This window comes from Moschus berezovskii, chromosome 10 (genome assembly GCF_049115385.1).
Source record: "Moschus berezovskii isolate FMDL1 chromosome 10, NW_MosBer_1.0, whole genome shotgun sequence".
Lineage (NCBI taxonomy): Eukaryota > Metazoa > Chordata > Mammalia > Artiodactyla > Moschidae > Moschus > Moschus berezovskii.
Genome location: NC_142469.1, coordinates 23,084,919 through 23,107,397, shown reverse-complemented (window position 1 = coordinate 23,107,397; position 22,479 = coordinate 23,084,919). Strand labels below are relative to the sequence as shown.

The 22,479-nt window shown below is 37.8% G+C and overlaps 2 protein-coding genes across 6 annotated transcripts in view; one reads left to right on the top strand and one right to left on the bottom strand.

The window, feature by feature from the left end:
* Positions 1 to 11,451, bottom strand: part of LOC129560765 (uncharacterized) — a 39,228-nt gene extending 27,777 nt beyond the window's left edge. The window contains exons 1-2 of the mRNA XM_088840467.1: positions 11,387 to 11,451; positions 11,033 to 11,320 (exon numbers count right to left, since the gene is read on the bottom strand). Of these exons, the coding sequence (XP_088696593.1) occupies positions 11,033 to 11,320; positions 11,387 to 11,451 (353 nt within the window). The remainder of the gene's footprint in view (positions 1 to 11,032; positions 11,321 to 11,386) is intronic.
* Positions 11,227 to 22,479, top strand: part of PHIP (PHIP subunit of CUL4-Ring ligase complex) — a 124,323-nt gene continuing 113,070 nt past the window's right edge. For all 5 annotated transcript variants that reach the window (XM_055433706.2, XM_055433709.2, XM_055433708.2 and 2 more), the window contains exons 1-4: positions 11,227 to 11,489; positions 11,624 to 11,682; positions 11,820 to 11,849; positions 12,043 to 12,102. In XM_055433706.2, coding sequence (XP_055289681.1) covers positions 11,450 to 11,489; positions 11,624 to 11,682; positions 11,820 to 11,849; positions 12,043 to 12,102 — 189 coding nt within the window. In that variant the 5' untranslated portion in view covers positions 11,227 to 11,449. The remainder of the gene's footprint in view (positions 11,490 to 11,623; positions 11,683 to 11,819; positions 11,850 to 12,042; positions 12,103 to 22,479) is intronic.

The window sequence follows — 22,479 nt, the reverse complement described above, 5'->3', positions numbered from 1 at the left end:
GAAAAGAGTTCGAAATGCAGTACTTGGGTTAAATCTCAAAAACGACAGTATGATCTCAGTTCATTTGCAAGGCAAATCATTCAGTATCGCAATAATCCAAGTCTATGCCCTAACCACTAATGCTAAAAAAGCTGAATTGAACGGTTCTATGAAGACCTACAAGCCCTTCTAGAACTAACACCAAAAAAAAAAAAAAGAGAGGTGTCTTTTCATCCTAGAGGATTGGAACGCAAATGAAGGAAGTCAAGAGATCCCTAGAGTAACAGGCAAGTTTGGCCTTGGAGTACAAAATGAAGCAGGGCAAAGGCTAACAGAGTTTTGATAAGAGAATGCATTGGTCATAGCAAACACCCTCTTCTGACAACACAAGAGATAACTCTACACATGGACATCATGAGATGGTCAATAATGAAATCAGATTGATTATATATTATAGTTCTAGTGTTGACTTTCCTAAGTGGGATTAATACATGTGATCCTTGTAAAGTAGATACTCTTTTTCCTGGGAGATATATCCTGAAGAATTCAGGTGTTAAGAAAGCAACAAGGTACTTGCTGGTTCTGGAATTCTAGATTTTGTTGAGTAAGTTTGCATTCACCCTACTCATTTTCATCTTGACTTTATTATATTTTATTGTATCACCTTTTAGTTTTCAAAGGTATTAATAGCTTTAGTCAATTTCTGGCAGTCAACATTCTATATTTTTGTCATTTTAATTATCTTTCTCAAGATGCTTTCTAACTTTATGGCCTTGTCTTCCTTGAGGTGTGGTGACTAGAACCACAAAATATTTCTAATCCTGATGTACAGTATAATGGGATAATGCTTTCTATTTCTGATATTCTTCCTTGTGGCCCTTTGCATTAGTTTTTGGTACAAAAGCTTTTTCGGACAATGTTTTATAGGGAATAACCTAAAATGACAATAGATTCCTTGTCTAGCAGTTCATTGGAGGAGGAAATGGCAGCCCACTCCAGTGTTCTTGCCTGGAGAATCTCACGGACAGAGGAGCCTGGTGGGCTACAGTTCATGGGGATGCAAGAGTTGGAGGTGACTTAGTGACTAAACCACCACTACCACCACCTAGCAGTTCATCTTAGGATTCTACCATCTGATATCATTGGCTTGGCCCTTTTCTCCATATACTTACTATGAACTGGAAATTGATCAATTTTTATGTATTAATATTTGTGCACGCCATCACTCTCTAAATAGGAAACTTGACTGGCTCCAGTGTTGACTCTGGGGACAGCAACCATCAGGTTCTGCTCTTCAGAAACTTACTAAATTCTTTCTTTTCTATTATTTGCTCTCTGCTAAAATATACTCACCTATAGGTCAAATAAAACATTGATTTTATGTACATGTATGCCTCACATCTTAGGTACATACCTATTCATATGCTTAAGTGTATTTTTGGTACAAGAGGAATAACAAATAAGAGAATAGACTGGAACACAGTAAAAAGAAGATAGGCTTTGGAACAAGACCAATGTCCCCCCGAATTCCAGGTCTGACTGGGTTGGACCCTAGAATCTCTATGAGCATCTATGACCTTCCAGGCTGGTTGTAAAGAGAATGCATTATGCTTAAAGTAGGTCTTCAGTCAATATTAGGCCTCCTTTTCTTTTTTCCATCTGAGAAAGTATGAACATATTAATAACTAAACTTATTAAGCCCTTATTACATACCTGGTCTGTGCATGAAAAGGGGTTTGTTCATATTAATAACACAAAAGTAAGGTGACTGGCTAAGAGGAAGAACTCTGGAACCCGCCTTCCTGGGTTCAATTCCTGATTTTACCAGTAATTAGCTTCAGGACTCCAGACAAGTTCCTTATCCATCTTTACAGTGGTAGGTAATAACAGTATTTTCTTTGGAAGGGCTAAGTGAGATAATATTTGTTATTACTTAACAAGCTGTTAGCTTTTATTATAAACAGTATTATTATCTCACTCAATCCTCATAGTAACTCAGTGAGTTAAGCGAAATTACTTTTCTCATATTATTTCTGGTAAAATGATAAGTGAGGCAAAATAATTTGTTCAACATTCAGTAAAAACCAGAAATAGGACCTGATTCTTTATCTATGATATGAACTACTCAGATTTCTCCTTATTTTTCTCCAAGCCAATTTCTTGTGAGGATTGTTTAAATAGTCTGATATAGGAACTTGTCAAAAGGCTTTTTGAAAGTGTAAATATAAATGTTTTCTCTAAATCTCCTGTCATACCTATTTATCTCCTCAAACAACTCTAGTGAAACCAACAAATATCATTTCTCGTACAGAAATCATGTTGATTTCTCCAAGCTATGTCCTTTTCTCTTGGTTATTCAGCTATATCCTACTCTTTAACCAATAGCCTCAGAAAGGTTGCAAAGCTGAGACATTTGAAAAGGAGACTGTAAGTTTGGCTACATCATTTTCTCTTTTTGAAAGGGAATCTGGACTAGATAATCTCTAGGGTTCTTCCAGCTCTAAAATTCTGTGATCCTTCGTGTGGTATCCCCATAATTATGGATTTAGTAACACAGCCCCTCTCATTTATTTGCTATAGGAGCCTTGCTGATGCACTATTCCACTTATTTGATATCTTATTTAGTTGTATATTTGTTTCCCCTTGGTTATTTAGGGCACAAGACATAAGGTGGAGAAAAAAGATATGTAAGAAAAGTGTACTAAAAGAAGACAAGTTAAAATTAGGTGGCAAGGGGGAGAATGACCTGAAGTCATTCACTTTAGGTTAGGCTTCCGTTTTTTGTCATTATTTTGGTATTCTGTGACCTTCTTTTAGTAATCAGTTCATCCCTTCATTTTGTATTCAAATAATACTGGAATAAACACTCTGAAAGGGTAGAGCTGATATCCAAATGTCACATGATATTCTGGTGTTAAGTATTACATTTACTTTGCTTCCTTTCAATGGGAAAACTATCACTGGTTCATGAGCCTCTGCTAGCCCTGTGAAATCATGGCAAACGGGGGTCAAATTTTGTTTATCTGATAAACATATTCCAAGAAAAAAAAACACTGAATGTATTAATTGCCTGTTGTTTATTCTGATTGTTGCATATAATGGGGATACAGAAATAAAAAATTCAGAGATTAACCTAAAAAAATCTTGGTTAATGCATCAGGACAATAAAAAACTATGATATATCTGAAAGCTGTGCTATAGTAGAGACATACAGGAGATGTTCTGGGGATACAGAGGATGAACACCAAGCCATTTGTTTTCTTGGAGGAGAGGTATACAAGCTTATTCAAAGAAGTGATGATTGGTGGTATCTTGAAAACTGCATAAGAATTGGTTGCATTTTGAGATCGAGATTCTGGAGAGGGACCACCATGTTAAAAAACTGAAAGGACACTACTTGGTGAGCTATTTTCATACAGGAATTGAGAGTGCTCCTGGTCTCGTGGGTAAAGGTGAGTGTGGACAGATTGAGAGCGTTAGGTTATGAGGGATCTCACATATTATACTTAACAACTGTCCAGGAGTTCATGAAGCATCATTGGATGGGGTTTAAGCAGTTGAGTGGTATGATATTATTTCTTAACGGTTTACATTTTCAATCAGAACTTCTTAGAAAGAGTTCCAAATGACCATATCCAGCCAATCAACTTTCAGGGCTTAATACAGCATAGAATATGGTAGATGGTCTACAAATGCTTAATTCATGAGGTGGTAAATAAATTAAAGAACCAATCAATGAAAGAATTAAACTCATTAGAATTTGCTTCTGGACTGCATACCAAACTATTTAGATGGGCAATAATGACATTTACTTTAAAACAAGAAAGGGGGTGATTGGAGGATATATACTATAGGACTGTCCAAATCTGGACAATTATGAATGCTGGGAATCTGGTATCAGGGGATTATACTGCTATTTTCTTGCCGTTTTGGGAATGTTTGATATTCTTACACAAGAAAAAGTTTTTAAAAACTTCTCTTGAGTTAAAGAGATGATGTCTAGACTTCAAATATTAATGTTTTGAAACACGAATAACTTAGTTAAAAAGACCTAATTTTAAAAGAATGATACATATATGTGTAAGTAACTTTAAGAAACTAAAAGGAAAAGAATAACCTTGAACATTATAAACATTTTCAGAGTCAATGCAGTTCTTTGACTCTAGGTTTGTAAATTTTCAACCTGGCTAGAAATCTTTTTGACTCAAACCTCTTAATAGTTTATACTGTAGAACTAAAACTAATCTGTTGGAAGGTAGTTGTTGCATTTTTAAAAAATATGGAAATCATATACTCATTTGAAAACATGTTTCCAAAAAATGCTTTCACATTAATCTATATTGCACTCAATTGATTATTTCACATTTTATGTTATTTTGTAGTTAATAAAAATAACAGTGGAATTTAATCATGCTAGTATTAATATTTGTCAAATATGAACATTTTATACTAAAAGCAATTAGGTTAAAACACAAAAACAGTCTATAAGTAGTTTGCTTCTGTTTCAGGAATGTGAATTCTTTGTAGTTAAAATTTGATTGGTATGTATAGCCATTGATTCATATCTCTTGTAGTCCATTCAATAAATTGTTATTGCTGCTAAATAAAGTCAGGTTTTAATAATTGATCATTATCTGGAGATTGGCCAAACTACCACCAAAACCTTTGCTTTTCAGGTGTAGCTATCAAAGCAGGTCTCAGTGACTTCAGGTTAACTCTCATCTCTATTATCAGCCTCTAGTGAACAAGGCATCTCCCGGTGTTGGACTAAAGTACACAGTGAAGGTCAAACTGCAAAACACTGTTTAAATGATGGTTCTTCAGCTGATGTACAGAATGCTGCAATGAGGATGCTACGGCAGGAGGAATGGCACATAAAGACCAGGGAGAGACACTCAAGGTGAACTTTGGATCCTTAAGTCAACTCAAACAATTTTGCCTGGGAGAAAGAAAGATGGCTTCACGGGAGTAGCTGGAACTTGTGACAGTTTTTATTCCCTTTTTTCATATTTAAAAAATAAACGTACATTAAAATATAATTAACAATAAAAAGGAAAAAGAAGAGGCCACAGGAGAAACTGGTTGATTGAAAGGGGAAATAACGTTTGTAATTATTACCCTAATTAAAAAAAAAACACGCAATGTAAACAGACATTAGGAAAAAATATCTTACTGTTTTGCCATGGAAATTTGCCATTGTGTGTTCATCACAGATTTCTTTTTCAAACATTTTTTGGGCATGATGAGATCTGGCCTGCAATGAAGTGAATTTCCATACTAAATATTTCAAGGAGGTGAAGTTAAGCAGTATTGACCAGAGAGTGGTTTGAGTCAATGTAAATCCTCTTCAACCACTATTAGATTGGAAACTTTACAAACTAGAGTCTGAAAGACGCATAAATTACTCCAAAAATAATTTTTTAAAAAATCAGTAATTCCTCTAACTCAGAAAATCTAATGTCTAAAGAGGCCACATTTACCTCAGGTTTCGCAAAAATTTTAAATACGAAAAATTTAGTAACACAAAATTGTATACGCATACTTCATACACAAACAATGTTTACCGCTTGGCACTTCATTTCTTTACTTATGGAGAAGTAAAGAAAGGAAAGAAGACTTTTTTTTCACACCAGTTATATAAATGGTTTCTCTAGTCTTCTGTGAAACATCCGGGGGGATAAACAGTAGTAGGGGTGTGGAACATTTTAATGTGTGAGTTTCAATTATAAGAAATAAATAATAAATTCATCTTCATACTCTGAGAGCTCTTAGGACATATTCAAATTAATTACATATCTTAATTCCTTTACTTGGTTTACCATTAAAGTTTCAGTGATGAAAGAGAAGGAAAATTTTATAGAGACACCAAAAAAAAAAAACCCTGAAAAGCTGCGAATTGGGGAAATGTAGAACTCTTACACACACACGTACCAAAAACTCCAAAACACTGAATGACAAAACAACCTAAAGTACAACACGTGCAAACCGGAGAGGTGAGGATGGCAAGACAAACAGGCAACATATTTCCTCCTTCTCATATGATACCGCTTACTCAATATTCTTAAGAAAGATGTTCCTTAATGATATTCAGTTACACCACTTCTGATAACTGTTGAGAGGAAATAACACATATGTTCTTACCAGGAGATTCCAATTAGAGGCTATATTAGTCTTTCTATAAATTGCTGTTGGTTGGTAAGTTTGGATAAGCACTAAAAAATCCACTATAACCCCTTAATGCGCACCACTGTGTGTGTTCATATGTAAGCAGGAAAACTCTGAATGCAATGGGATTTGTAGCTGTAATCTCAAAATCAGAGTCTAAGGTTTTCTTTTTTTCTTAAAATTTGAACACACACACCTCATCTGAAAGATCTACTTGGTATTGTTATTATTTTAAATTTCATAATTGTATCACAGAACTCATTCTTTGTTTGGGTTAGTTAGCTAATCACCATTTCAACAAATAGGTATGATTACACCCATTGAAGAAAATAAAACAGAGGCATAAGTCAAGGTGATCTCTGCCAAATATATACATTATATATATATATATGAAGAAAAATAAGGGTAATTTACAAACAAGGTGGTATAATGAGACATGACTTTCTATAGAAATTCAGAAACTGGGAACACCATTTTTGATTACAAAGTCAGTTTACATCTAAATTGGCTTCATTCTCAATTGTTAGTTGGATCTTACTTTTATATGTCTTATTCTTATCTCTGAGTCTCAAGGCAGCCTTGTGGGCACTCTGGTGGTCAGATCTTATTCTTTTAAACAGCCATTCTCCTTCTTTATCAACAGTGTCTACTTTGGTGTCCTTGATTCTGATTATCTAGAAGTCCCTCACTCACTTGTCAGGCAAACCTGTCCGTTTTCATGAATAAATAATTTTTCTTGTTGAGAGTTCTTGAAGTTTATGAATTCAGGTACATATGAAGGCAAGTGAATGCATTGACTTCTGTTCTCAAATTCCATCTTAAAATCACATTGATAATATCATGCATTGTTTAATACACTACCACCAGGAACTTCTGAAGTCTTGCATCTCTCCTCCTGCATCTTCCTTCTCTTCTTCCACAGTTGCCCGTTCAGTCCAGCCCACTCTCTATCCATCAGACACCATCATATAATAGAACATGCCTACAGACTTCTCCTTCAAGTTTCCTGCCATCTGGAACAGTTTTTTCTACTTCATCCACTGTGGTGCTCCAAATCTTAGGGGAATATGTTCTAAAATTGCTTTTCTCCTTTAATCTTTGTAGTTGTACTGTTAACTCATGAGATATATATATATATATACACTCATGAGATAGATATATACATAGACACATGTTTTTTTCAATTAAGATATGTATTTCTCCTTTTCATGAAAACTAAGAGTTATATTTAAATAAATCTAAGCTACTGGATTAATTTAATTTGGAGGAAAAGAATTTAGTGGTAAAATACAATAACATTTAAATAAATAAGGGATTATATAGTTATTGACAACCAGCTAATCTTTGTTACAGATGAAAAGGAATTGTGTTCTCATTTAAGTAAAAATGTTTCTCAGTGAGATATAAGAGAGACAATGCAAAGTGTTAAAATAATGAATTCACTTACTAAAGTTGGTTATCTCTGATCTTCCTGTTGCAGCCATAGTATTCATGCATATTTGGTTCAAATCTGATATGTATTCAACCTTTGTGATGGAAAAAGAGCATGTATGTTGAGAGGGAGAAAGTCAGACTGACATGGACAGAAACCATGTTGGGGAGCAATCCAAAAGCAGGAGTGTGGTGTGTAAAACTACACTCCTTTGACAATTGTTATTTTGTTGTTAGGGAAGATGTGGATTAAAAAAGAAGGTGGTTTTTGAAGAGGAGTGTTTTCTACTTTTCCATTTCTATACTTTATAGGAAAATTTTGCTATTAAAAAAAGCATAATATCACAGACACAAAAGATTTAATACATAATCTTAAAAGTTGTAATTGTAAAGTGTTTTTGAGCTACACATTAATTCACCATACTAGTGAAGGCAAACTAAACTTCATGAATGTGGTTGTATCTTTTTATTTATAAATTATCCAATCTTGTTTCAGAAAGAACTTCAATGGCAGCATTTGATTATTTCATTAGAATAGTCTTCTAGAGACTGTATCATATAAAAACAGCAGTTGTTAGCTTTCCAAACTTTTACTATTTTTGTTAGCCTGCTTATAAAAAAAAAGGCATGAAAATCTTTTTAAATTGGCATTTTATTTCTGAAGTTCATGAAAAAGTTAAAATAAACAAATAGAAAGGGATATAGATGGAATTTGAACTTATAGAAGTGCAAAAGAGTTAGCTGAGAATGCCACTGCCCTGGGAACTAAAATATAGGACTTCAAAGTAAGATTTTCTTCCTATTTGATGTGTGCAGACATTTTTGTGTACACATGCACAGCAAATGACATAATAAACTCTATAGTTAACTGATGATGTCAGATTCCAGAAATGTTTTATGTTTAAATAAATATTAAAATGTTATAAAGGAGTATTAGTTACATTTGAATAACTTAGTAAAATTCAGTTTAACATCTATTGTTAAAAACAAATAGTTTTACTTTGCTGAAAAGTTTTCATTTTTTAGCAGTTTAACCTCCATTTTCTCATAACAGATTGATAGTTATAAATTAGTTCAAAGGCAGGCTTAAAACTATCTTTAAATCAGGTCTTCGAAAAAGAAACTATAAACATTGTCAAAGGTTAGTCAAAATGACAGGAACATCATATTCAGAAAATTTACAAGGACAATTTTCCTTAAAACTGCTTTAGGAGCTAAGTACTAGTAGCATACTTTAGAAAAGTTTATAAATGAAAAGCATACATGAGATATTCATACTAGCTCTCCATGTTTACAAAATACTAACAAGATATATATAGAAAACTTTACCCAGAGTAATTTTATATTCCATGTCATAATTTGGTTTATTTTCCTTAGCAAGGACAAAACATCTATTAGCAAGAATCAGGCTAATACATGCATTTTAAAACTTCAAAATTCTAACTGTAATTTTTAGTTTCTAAAAATCTGTTTATTTTAAGATCATAATGCAAAAAAAAAAAAACCAACCCACAGTTTTTGAAGAAAGATACTTCTAAAAAGTTAAGATAAAATAGGGAGCATTCGTCATAGAAATAAACAGAATTTCAAAAAGGCATATTAAATGTCTATCTTTTCAAACCTAACCAGCTAGAAGCAAGCTATTTTACCTATAATACATAAAATGGATTAATGTCTTTAAAAATGCAAATATTTTCAGGACTTGAAGGATAGCCATTTCAAGAAATAACAGCGACTCTGATAACTCGGCTGTCATAGCACAAGCCATGATAACTTCTCTTTTTAAAAACATTTGGTTAAGATTGTTATAAAAGGCAATTTTTCACATCCCATTATTCCAAAAAGGTTTAGGTGTTTTTTCCCCTCTCACATGTATGGTGATTTCTGGCTGTTTCAGTACAAGGCATCACACCGGTGCAGTCTTGCAATGCAGCCCACGGCAGTTGCAGCAAGTATTTCCCACTAGGAATGTAAGGAGCTTGGAGGGTACAAGGGTTGAGGAAGCAATCTAGAAAACCACAATGCAGCTTGTGGGTCATTTCCCCACAAATAATCTTTTTAGACGGGGTCCATAAAATGTAGTATATTATCTAAATTTTTTTAGGGAGCTTCTTTTGTTAAATGTTAACAAAAGAACCACTATCCTAATTCCCTTTAAAATGCAATCCTTAAAAACAAAAATCAACTCTCAAGTCTTTTTGCAAAGTGCTTAAATCATCTGGAGATAAATATCACTTGGTGTCCTTGTTGCCTAACAAATGGCTTTTTCCATTGTTTCCATTAATTTCACCCATATTCGTTTTTTAAAAAACAAGGCCCTTATCCTCATCAGCAAAGGACAGACGTATGATTTAGCATATAAACCCGGTAATTACATACTAATTTACGAAAGATTAATTTTCTTTCTCTTTTCATCAGTTTTCAAGAAGTCTTCCCCTTGAAACTGTAAACAGGAATGGTTTACACCTCAAATTAGAAGCCATTAATTAGCGTGACGAAGTCAACTGCAAGATACACAAATAATTTAAATTATTTAATCACCAATCACCTCGACTAAAGTGTTCTATACTCTTTCATGATTCTTCGGTTAGGTTATTGATCTGTCACTACATTACCTCCAGATCAGTTAAGAGATAAATATTAGCGTTCTTGGCCTTTCTCTCAGATTTACATTACTCCTTCTTGTAAACACTTAAAAAAGCTTTAAGGTTCTTCAATCCCAAATCCCTAATTAGCCATTACTAGCCTTTTTGTAGGAGGAAAAAGAGTCTCTGAAGTACAGATCAGGAGTTCGCTGTGCCCAGATAACAATAAAAAAATTTTTTTTTTAAAAATGTACGCTTAAGGCAATGGCAGTAATAAAAGATATGCAGAGGTGGCTACAGCAAATAACGGGCTCGCAAACGCAAGCGCTTCTAACAAAAAGCGCCTGAAACCTCTATGGCAATATACAGCACTCCAATAAATTACACAACACTTTGCATAGGCTGCAGAAATAACGCAGGACAAGACTTACACAGATGCCCATCCGCAGCATTTATACACATGCACATGGCAAAGAGACAGAAACCAAACACTATCATTCAACTCGGGCAGGGTAGCGCGATGCCGAGTTTGCCCAGCGTGAGAGTGCTCTCTGCGTGTAGTGTCTGTGCGCGCGCGTGAGAGCGAGACCCGTCCTCGGGGCATTTCCCCTCTTTGGGCAGTTTTGCTTCATTTGTTTCCTATTTCTGCTACAGAGAAACTAACTTCCATCTCAGCCCCAGCCAGCGGCCGCTGAATAGAGCCTGTGCTGCGGCTCCGTGTGCGTCAGATTCCTCCGCGGAGCCGTGCCCGGCCCCCCTCGCTCGCTCGCTCCCTCCCTCCCGCGATCGGCCTCCACAGAGAAAGCGCCTTCCAGCCAACCGGCGGCTCCGACTCCGACATCTTCGACTGGAAATAAATAAATAAATCGCACCTTCGGCCCGGGGAGCCGCGGGCTGGGGGTCTCGCCGCGCCGGGTTGCGGGGGGCGCCGGGGCCGCGGGCGGGCGGGGGGCGGGGGCACTCCTTTTTCTCTCCTCTGTGCCGGGGGGCGGCGGGGGCGCGGGCCGCGGGGCCGGCCGAGCCCGGGGCCGCGAAGGGCTGCGGACTCCTTTCTGCGGCGGAGGGATCCGCGGCGGAGGAGGCGGGCGGGAGGGCGGCTGGAGCCGCTTGCCTGAGAGTTGTTGTTTCCTCCTCCTCCTCCTCCGCCTCCGCCGCCGTCGCTTGAATGGTGGAGCCGAGGTTCGGGCTCGTGAACACACACTGACAGCTATAGGGCAGGCGGCGGCCCCGTCCCCGCTTCCCCTCGGCGGCGGGGCGTCCCGCCGGCGGCCCCGAAGTGACCCATAAACATGTCTCGTGAGAGGAAAGGCCTCTCGGAGCTGCGATCGGGTAAGTCGGGGGGCTCGCCGGGGCCGCCGGCGGCGGGGGGCGATCCCGCCCGCGGCCCCCCGCCCCCCGCCGCCGCCGCCCGGCCGCTCAGCCTGTGTGTGTCTCCCCCCCGTGTCCCTCTCTCTCCCGCGCAGAGCTCTACTTCCTCATCGCCCGGTTCCTGGAAGATGGACCCTGTCAGCAGGCGGCTCAGGTAGACGGCGGCGCGCGGCGCGGGCCGGGCCGGCGCTCGGCGGGAGCGGCGTGGGGGAGGGCGGCGGCGGCGGCGGGAGCGGCGGGGCCGCGGCCCGGGGCGCGGGGGCCTCAGTTCTCCCCGCTTTGTTGTTGCAGGTGCTGATCCGCGAGGTGGCCGAGAAGGAGGTAAGGGCGGTGGCGGCGTGGCGCCGCGCGACCGCCCTTGGGCCGCCGCGGCCGCCGGGGCGCCCGGGGCGCGCGGGGCTCGGGGGTGGGGGCGTCCCCGGCGGGGGCGCGGGGCGGCCGGGGGAGGGGCGCGGGCGGCCGGGGCGCGGGGGGCCGGGCTCACGGGGCGTCCTCTCCCCCCCGCACCCCGCAGCTGCTGCCCCGGCGCACCGACTGGACCGGCAAGGAGCATCCCAGGACCTACCAGAATCTGGTGAGACATTCACGTCGCGGAGCAAAGAAACTTTTCCCCGAGTCGAATAAAAATTGAATTTCCCGCATTTTTTTTTTTTTTTAACCGAGACAAAAACTTGGCCCCAGAACCCGAAAGCTCCCGAGGGCCCCGGGGAGGGTTGGGGAGGGGCGGCGCGGGGGGCTTGCAAGGGGCTAGTGGTGCGGGGGGGAACCCGCACCCCGGGGCCGCAGGGGCTGCCGACGATTTATTTGCGATATTTTGTTAACGTGCTAGAAATAAAGATACGTCATGAGTGTTGTGCAGTGCAAGGCCGGAGGAGGAGGGGCCGGCGCGCGCGTCCGTGCGGCGGCGGGGGCGCGCGCGAGGCGGCGGCGGCGGGAGCGGGAGCGGCGCGAGGGAGGCGGGCGCGCTCGCTCTGCACGCGCGCTCGGCACGGCTTTCTCCTGCCGCACACAATAGCTGGTGACTAACTGCTCCGGAGTGGCATTAGCATTTCACAAGCGGGCTATTCAGCCGCGGCGGAACCGCAGCAAGACGTGTGTGCCTCTTTTTGTTTTTTAATCGTTTTTTGGGAGGGATCTTTCTTACCTTCAGACTTAGGTTTTTTTTTTTTTTTTTTTGATCGGAAGGGTTTGGATGTGCGATGATCGTGGGCCATCGGCACCTCTTGCATCTATCTGCCCAAGGTTTTTTTTTTTTCTTTTTCCACGGAAGTGGAAAGCCTTAAACCCTAAAGCCAGGCGTTGAACCAGGCTTTTTTTCTCCTTTTGCTAATTCTCGCGTTAGGCCCCTCGTTTAATTAAAAGCTAGTGGTGGAGGCCACTGAAGAGTTCTGATTTTTTTTTTTAATTTTATTTTATTCGTATAGTTACTGTGGAGTGGAGATGGACAAGTGAAACTTTGCCAGTTTCTAGCGAGACTTTTTTGTTTTTTAGGTTTACAAATAGGTCTGTCTTAATTTTGTGGATTTTCGAAGTGAGTGTTTTAGTCATTTCTAAAAGAATTGAAAGGCGGACCTATCACTTTTAAGTATTGTGAAGGGCCCAGTAGTATTGGCGAGTTTTGTATTCCGTGCTAATTTGTCCTCTTGAACTCATGGAGGTGGTCTGTCTCTGTGTATGATGGGCAGTTCAGGCAGTCACGGGGGCAGAGCAAAGAGCAAGCCTTTGAAATCTCTGCAGTGTCTTGGCTTTTCTGAGATGTTTGCAGCTGATGTTTTGAGACAGTTGCAAGGTTACCTCAAGAGGGCTTCTGAAAGGATCAGGAAGTTGCAACTCGCTTTGAATGTCTTCTGCGAGATTGAAGGCATGACAAGATTTTTGGTGGCTGTTCATTGCGTACAGACGAACAATAACTTTCGTATGTAAATGTGTTAGGATTTAATATAGGTTGTTGGTGTTTCCAGGTATTGAAATAAACGTAACAGGTTTAATTAATTTAATGAAGACTTAATAGCGCATTCATTACCATACAACAGTTTTAAGTATCTAGTGTTACTCAATACTAGGCTAAATAAAATGAAAGGAATTTGAAACAAACTTCAAGGTTCAGTAACAGCAGTATTTAATTTTTAGGTACGTGGGTGTCCATGGTTTTCTTATTAAAGAACTATTGAGATTGTAATACTCCATTTTTAAGAATTGAACAGACAAAACTCATCTTGGCCTGTTTTAACCCAACTCATCTTTGCATGTCGTAAAACCCCCAAACCCCAAGTCACTCAAGGTGGCCGTGTTTTTTTTTTTTTTTAAATGTGGAGATTATTGGTTAATGTTGTGTTTATATTTTTTAAATGAAGCGGCCAGTGGTATCTGGCCAGATTGTGAGACTGTCTAATCCTTGTAGGAATATCATTTGATTTTCCAATAAAAACAAGGTTACTGATGTTTTTCAACTTTTTTGAGCGAATTTCTCATCTCTCAAATATTGATGAGTTTATATTCCTCGTCTCTTCATCAGATTTGGGATACCGTAAGTTCTGTCTTTATCTTATCAAAATCCACCTATTTTGGGTGGAAGTGGTGTTTCTTGATTAGTGTTTCCAAATGTTTATACCGGGGCAGTCATGTTGGCATGCTATGAGATAGTTAGACTTCAGAGTTTTCTGGCACATTTTTTTCCTTTCATTTGTTCAGTCTGTATAACTCGAGGCACCATTTGAGGTGCTTTCCTACCCGTCAAACTGTGTATCTAGGTGTGTGGTATTTGGTTTAATTTTGTTTGACTTTTGACTGAGATTTAGTTAGCTCTAAAAACATTTTGGAACCCTAGGTATTTGAGCACGTTTTTGTTTAACAGGATTTTGAAAGTATGTAGTGAGCTAGGTGAGCACATACAAAGTCTCTTGTAGAGTGTTCTCTATTCTTAATTTATTCTTAAGACTGAAAGTTTTATTTCCTATCAAATTGAATTTATTTAACATTGGTTTGAAGATTGTACTGGTGTTTGAAGCCAAAATAACAACTATCGTTTGTGGTTTCAGTAGCATTTGCCTCTACTTGGGAATTCATTGCTTGTGTTAACTGATAAATTGGGTAATATTTTAAATGTAAGAATTTGTATGTCAAATTGAAATTTCTGGAGAACCTCAAATTACAGCTATTTAGGATGAGGTATAATATCTGTACTTGCGAGCTTAAACGACGTAGATCAGCATCTGAAGTCAGGTTACAGATAAAATTCACAGTAGTTGAGTTTTGACCAAGCAGAAAGTGGAGTTTTAAGAGCAGTTTAAAAGTTTCCAGGGTAAAAAAAGAAAACGCTTTTAAGTGTCATTGATAAAGGTATTGTAAAAGAAGATTGTGATTACTCAAGACAAAACAGTTCTAACAGTGGATGGAATTTGATAGGAAGTTAAAGCATTTTTATTTTATTTTTAGCCCAGTAGTATATAATCACTTTTTTTTTTTAAAGGATGATGATGTTTTTAAATCAAATGGGCATTTTTTAAAACTCACTGAATTCTTATTTTTTAAATGGAGTCATGCAGGAGACGAACTTTACAGAATAAGAAAACTAATTTTTGGGCTGAGAGACATCTTTGTTATTTATTTATTTTTCAATTTGGACAGTGAAATTGGTTTATTAAATTTTGCTCTCTAGTCCCCTTAAGTAGTGATGACATATTTAAGTTGCGTGCTTACGAGATCTTAAGGCAGAATTTTTAAGTGTTCTTGCCAGGTTTGGGATTCTGATTACATTTCTTGCTTGCAAGGTATTTTCCAAACTGTTCTTGTTTTGCTAATCTGTTAGATATAATTACTATAATTTTTTTGTAGTGGTATTTGCTTTTAAAAAATGATTCCACTCTATTAGAAATCTAAATCTTTGTGTTCAAGGGAAAGCATTGGAAATAGGGAGATTGTGTATTGTGATCTTAGCCCTGCCAACAGTTAGCTTGCAGGTTAACCTCTGGCAAGTTAGAAATTTCTCTGGGCCCCTGTTATCTCATTCTTATAAAATAAATGGATTGAAATCTGATTTTTAACTCGAAGTAGCAATTCATTGTTTCAAAGAGCTCAACTTTTTAAATTTTGGAGTTATTATGTAAAACACAGAAAAGTAGACCTAGACAAATCATATTAGATTGTATAAACACGTTCTGTAGCGCCATTCTTAAGTTGTATCATTTTTCCTTGAAAAGATGAAGATTTTTGAGACACGACCACTTTGTAGACTACTTTTTTTAAATAATTAGTATGATTTCACAGTGGTTTAAGTACTAGTTTCACAAATCATTGGTGGTTTTAAATTCAGAGATCAATAGAAGTCTTGAATAGGATTTACTTAAGTACTTAGAGTATGCTGATTAATGTGAAAGTGTAGGTATAAAACCTAGGAGACCAGTTTTAAGTTAAAAAAATAGATAACATGTTAAAATGATTTTGAATTAGGGATTCATATTATCCATTTTTCATATCCATATTATCTGTAATGGGAATCCCTAATTCAGAATCATTTTTAACATGTTTTATAGTACTGTCAAAATTTAATCAGTTTCAATTTTGGAGGGTGGTGGCATATAGTGAAGTAAATGTCTTGTAGACTTATTTTTCTGTTTTTAATAGAGTATCAGTGAAATTGTAAATTTTGCTTGGTAGTCTTCGTAACATGGTTTTAATGTCTCAATCATTGTAATGAAGAAATAATGTTAGATGTCAAGGGAATAGTATGTTTCCTTGAATGACTGAAGTAAATCTCCATCTTTTCTTATACATGCAGTTATTCCTTTGATATTATGCGATTATTTTAAAGAGTTGGAGGCATTTACAAAAATATAAAAATAAGTACTTGTTAAATTCTTAGCACTCTTGAATAATTGTAAAGTGGCATGAATATAAAGGAGGAGTTGGGTTATCCCGTTCCCAACTGCGTAGTGGTGTTTTATGATTGCTATGAGGCAGAAAACACTGTTGGAGTCTGTTTCCCAGTCTGTACAAGGGGTTAATTACAGCTCCTACTTTGTAAGATTATTACGTGAGTGATGACTGACTGGTACAAATCAACTATTATGTAAGGGTTTGTGTTTGCTATGATCAGAACTTTAGTAGTAGTAGTTGTTCCAACTATAGCTTTATAATATACAAAATTTTATGAAAAAGCATTATTTCAGCAACAATATGCATAACTTTCTGAATATAGTATTTACCATGTAAGATTGTCTGCTTAAAACTTTAAAAGACACTATTAGCATAGTTACTTTGTAGATTCAAGGATGAAATAATTAAACCTAAGGTATAAAGAAAAAAGTATAGTAAATGTAAAAACCAAATCATTTTTAAAGCATTGTGGATAGATTTCTAGAAAAATTTTATTGGTCTATATAGTATGTCTAACAACTATATTTGTGGAACAGTTAACATTAAGAAATGTTTGGGTGGTTGAAATATGCAGAGTTGATTAGAGGATATATGAAACTCTTTCTTTTGGTAATGATCAGATGGCACTTAGAAATATGTGAAGGGAGCTTGGCTGTTGCAGCTGGTTCCTTCTGTACAGAGATTTTCATAATTTAAAATCATCACAACAGTTTGTATTCTTTTGGAAATTTTCAGGAGGAGTTGTTTTGTAATCTGTCTTAAAGATTCTGTTTTAAGCCGAGTTTTAAAAAGAATTTGTTGAATTTATTCTTGAATATTAGGTTAAATAAATCCTGTCAATGTCAGTTTTTTAGTCTATGAAGAATTTCTTTGTCAGACCACAAGTTTCTGTTTCTTTTATCTAGAAACTTTTCTCATCTTCTGCAGTCATTCTTCTTTCCTGAATTTTGTGGTTATCTGTCTTGTTACTACAGAATTAATAGTAAATAAAATTGTATTCTGCACAGTTTATTTTGGATAAGTGATACCAGGAAGATGAATTTCACTGTGCCTAGTAGTTTTCACAAATTTTAGAATTCATAGAAAAATATCCCTAATATTAAGCAAAGTGGCCATTAGTTAAGAGGGCTAAGCATAAACGTTTAGAATAATTTCCTATTTTTAATGTACTTTTCATTCACTTTAGGAAAGTCAAACATTAAAAATGAGTGTATTAGAGAAAAAGGATATTTGAGTTGCTTTTGTAATTATATCTAAAAGTGTAAAGACTGTTATATAATAGGAACCAAATTGAAAATTCAGGAAGTTTTAAATGTGTGAAGTTTCTGTTTTGTTTGTGAGAAGCTATGTTGGTGACATATGAGTGATTTGTGAAAATAAATTACTTTGGAGTTAATATGTTATTAAGCATATTGAATATAGAGGACTGTTAAGTATTTTCTAACAGGCTGTGGAAAATGATAATTTTTTTCATTATGGCATTTGAGAATTCAGGGTATTAAAAATAAAAAATTGTGTGACATTGAGCGGTGAAATACAAAGTTGTGGGAACCTTTGGTCACTACAGAGAATGCAGTCATCAGATGTGAAGCTGGTCTACCTTTAGTTACTGTTCTTACACACATATGTGCCCACACAAAAGCAGCTTTATTTGAGCTCAGGGATCACAGATAAGGATGGTTGGATGAGAAGTTTTTGGTATTAAGAAAGTTGGGATCGCAACATGCTTTCTGATGAAGCTTCTGCCTTAGTTAAAACTAATTTAAATAGTAAGAGGAGTAAGATTTGTAGTGTAAAGTGTAAGTTGTTCAGTGCAGCGTGGATGATGGCAGCCTGCTGCAAAGGAAGCACATAAAGAATCCATGTGTTCTGGCCTCCAGATGGCCATGGTCACGGTAGCATGACCCATTTGGTCTCCATCCGGATAATGAACAGACACATAGCCTGTCTTGGCAGAGCTTATAATATAAAACCCCAGAATACTCACCTTTACTTGTGTCACTGGATTCTGGTTTAGTTTTGGGGTATGGAAGTACTAAGTTCTAGGCAACTTGGAGAAACACGCGTTTCCTGAAACAGTTTTACGCTGCCATTATATGTGTGAGGCTAGTTATTTTGAGTGTAGTGTTTGAAACATTACTAAAAATGAAACTGATTTTTCTCTGAAGAAAAATTTACATGGGTACTTTAAGAATATGCAGTTTAAGGATTCTCAATCTTTAAGTTAGTGGACAGTAACTTTTTTAGCAGAATCATAGATTTGAGTTTTAAATTATGCTTCACTAAGTAACTAATGTTTTAAAGAAGATTTCTTATTTCACAGATTTGTTTAGCAAATGACTTGATTTAAAAACAAAACTTCAAAATGTTATTTTAAAAAGTTTGTCATTTTGTTGTGTTTTAAATTATTTTTATAGAGCATCCTTTGTGGTTTGTGGAAACCTTAAATCTGGATAGGGTTGTTTTTTTTTTAACAAATACAGTCAGATTGTATAATAATGAGTAAAATTTTGAGAAGCAGTATTGCATATATTTAAATGACAAATATGTATTGATAATACTAACTGAATTATCTAAATGAATTCTTAGGTGATTGGTTAAACTGTGAATATAAGACACAGTCTTTCAAACATGTTTATTCATAGTTATTTAAGAGTAAATAGACCCCCACGATTAATTTTGACATGTAGTCAGATTATGTATTAATTTTACTATACCCTGAGTACAAATAAATCATAAGCTTGTGAGAGTCCTTCTGAGACTAGTTACCCAGCTTACAGCACTTAACTTGAAAAGTGGTTATATAGGTCCTATTAAGTTTGTAATCATAAAGCCTGTTTGGCGATGAGGGAGAAACTCAAGTTTTGAAAAGGAAACTATAACGTAATAGAAATAACACTAAACTTGAAATCAGGAGACTTGGGTTTGAATACTGTTTCTCCCAATTTCTACTGTTTCTCCTACTCATTCTGTGAAACGACGACAGTTCTTAACCTTATTTGCTTGTGAAGATAAATAAATGCTGAGAATATAAGTAGTCTATATTTTTGTTCTTGGGCTTCCCTGGTGGCTGAGTGGTAAAGAACCTGCCTGCCAGTGCAGGAGATGCAGGTTTGATTCCTGATGGGGAATATCCACTGAAGAAGGAAATGGCAATCCACTCCAGTATTCTTGCCTGTGAAATCCCATGGACAGAGGAGCCTGGTGGGCTACAGTCAGTGGGGTCACAAAAGATTCCAACACAACTTAGCAGCTAAACAAGAATTGTTTTCCTATGTAGAAAAGCTATTAGAGTTTTAAAAAGCTCAGAAAATACAGAATTGTTTTAAAGAGTATACATATAATTTAATCCATGCTTTGTAATAATGGTGTAACATTTGTAAATTAAAAGTTCAGAAGTTTTGAGATTTTTAGGGACTTTTAGAGTTTAGAGATTTTTAGTAATAGGCCTCAGTAAACCGTGAATAAAATTTTTTTAATTTCTGGTTTTGTTTATATGCTAGAATAGGATTAAAAATAAGAGCTGTATTATGTTAAGCTGACCTTTTTATAACTCAGAACTATAGTAGAAAGCATAACCAACTAGCCTTTCAAGTCTGAAAAAATTGTGAGAAAAAAATACATGAGAAAATCTGAAAAACTGTTTTAGAACCAATCAGGTTTTCAATACATTGGGATAAAGCCTGGTCAAATCAGATCATATTGGTGCCAAAGTTTAGGTGGATCTTATTCAGTTCAGTTCAGTCGCTCAGTTGTGTCCGACTCTCCGCGACCCCATGAAGCACAGCACGCCAGGCCTCCCTATCCATTACCAACTCCCTGAGTTCACTCAAACTCATGTCCACAGAGTCGGTGATACCATCCAGCCATCTCATTCTCGGTTGTCCCCTTCTCCTCCTGCCCCCAACCCTTCCCAGCATCAGAGTCTTTTCCAGTGAGTCAACTCGTTGCATGAGGTGGCCAGAGTATTGCAGTTTCAGCTTTAGCATCAGTCCTTCCAATGAACACCCAGGATCGATCTCCCTTAGAATGGACTGGTTGGATCTCCTTGCGGTACAAGGGACTCTCAAGAGTCTTCTCCAGGACCACAGTTCAAAAGCATCAATTCTTCTGCGGTCAGCTTTCTTCAGTCCAACTCTCACATCCATACATGATCACGGGAAAAACCATAGCCTTGACTAGACGGACCTTTGTTGGCAAAGTAATGTCTCTTCTTTTTAATATATTATCAAGGTTGGTCATAACTTTCCTTCCAAGGAGTAAGCGTCTTTTAATTTCATGGCTGCAATCAGCATCTGCAGTGATTTTGGAGCCCCAAAAAATAAAGTCTGTCACTATTTCCACTGTTTTTCCATCTATTTCCCATGAAGTGATGGGACCAGATGCCATGATCTTTGTTTTCTGAATGTTGAGCTTCAAGCCAACCTTTTCACTCTCCTCTTTCACTTTCATGAAGAGGCTTTTGAGTTCCTCTTCACTTTCTGCCATAAGGGTAGTGTCATCTGCATATCTGAGGTTATTGATATTTCTCCCGGCAATCTTAATTCCAGCTTGTGCTTCTCTCAGCCCAGCGTTCCTCATGATGTACTCTGCATATAAGTTAAATAAGCAAGGTGACAATATACAGCCTTGAAGTACTCCTTTTCCTATTTGGAACCAGTCTGTTGTTCCATGTACAGTTCTGACTGTTGCTTCCTGACCTGCATACAGGTTTCTCAAGAGGCAGGTCAGGTGGTCTGGGATTCCCATCTCTTTCAGAATGTTCCACAGTTTATTGTGATCCACACAGTCAAAGGCTTTGGCATAGTCAATGAAGCAGAAATAGATGTTTTTCTGGAACTCTCTTGCTTTCTCCATGATCCAGCGCATGTTGGCAATTTGATCTCTGGTGCCTCTGCCTTTTCTAAAACCTGCTTGAACATCTGGAAGTTCACGGTTCACATATTGCTGAAGCCTGCCTTGGAGAATTTTGAGCATGACTTTACTAGCGTGTGAGATGAGTGCAATTGTGCGGTAGTTTGAGCATTCTTTGGCATTGCCTTTCTTTGGGATTGGAATGAAGACTGACCTTTTCCAGTCCTATGGCCACTGCTGAGTTTTCCAAATTTGCTGGCATATTGAGTGCAACACTTTCACAGCATCATCTTTCAAGATTTGAAATAGCTCAACTGGAATTCCATCACCACCACTAGCTTTGTTCGTCGCGATGCTTTCTAAGGCCCACTTGACCTCACATTCCAAGATGTCTGGCTCTAGGTCAGTGATCACATTATCGTGACTATCTTGCTCGTGAAGATCTTTTTTGTACAGTTCTTCTGTGTATTCTTGCCACCTCTTCTTAATATCTTCTGCTTCTGTTAGGTCCCTACCATTTCTGTCCTTTACCGAGCCCATCTTTGCATGAAATGTTCCCTTGGAATCTCTAATTTTCTTGAAGAGCTCTCTTGTTTTTCCTATTCTGTTGTTTTCCTCTATTTCTTTGCATTGATCACTGAGGAAGGCTTTCTTATCTCTCCTTGCTATTCTTTGGAACTCTGCATTCAGATGCTTATATCTTTCCTTTTCTCCTTTGCCTTTCGCTTCTCTTCTTTTCACAGCTATTTGTAAGGCCGCCTCAGACAGCCATTTTGCTTTTTTGGATTTCTTAATTACGTCCTGAGGAAGGGCTGACATTTCTAGGTCTCACAGGTATATCAAGTAATTGGAATGAATATATTGACAGGTCATTAAAAAGATTCAGGTTTTTTTTTTTCTCTGTTTAGGTCTAGAAGCATTTTTCTCAACATGAAAGTATGTAATGTGGAGTGTTTTAACAGCCAACTCTAGTGTCAACTCTCAGGTGGTGGCTATTGTAGTCCCAGTCCTAGGGATTAGGACCCCCAGTAGATGTTTTCCTCCCACTCAGCAAATTTAAACTGAGGCTCTTGACTTCAGAGTTCTTAATTCAAACTGCTGACCTTTTCTTTACAAATTGAGACAAGAAATTTTTAATGACAGTATGGCTGGTGGCTTCCAGGTTCTTTACATTCTCTTCCCACCAATAACACCATTTACAATACTTCCCACTGATAATGGC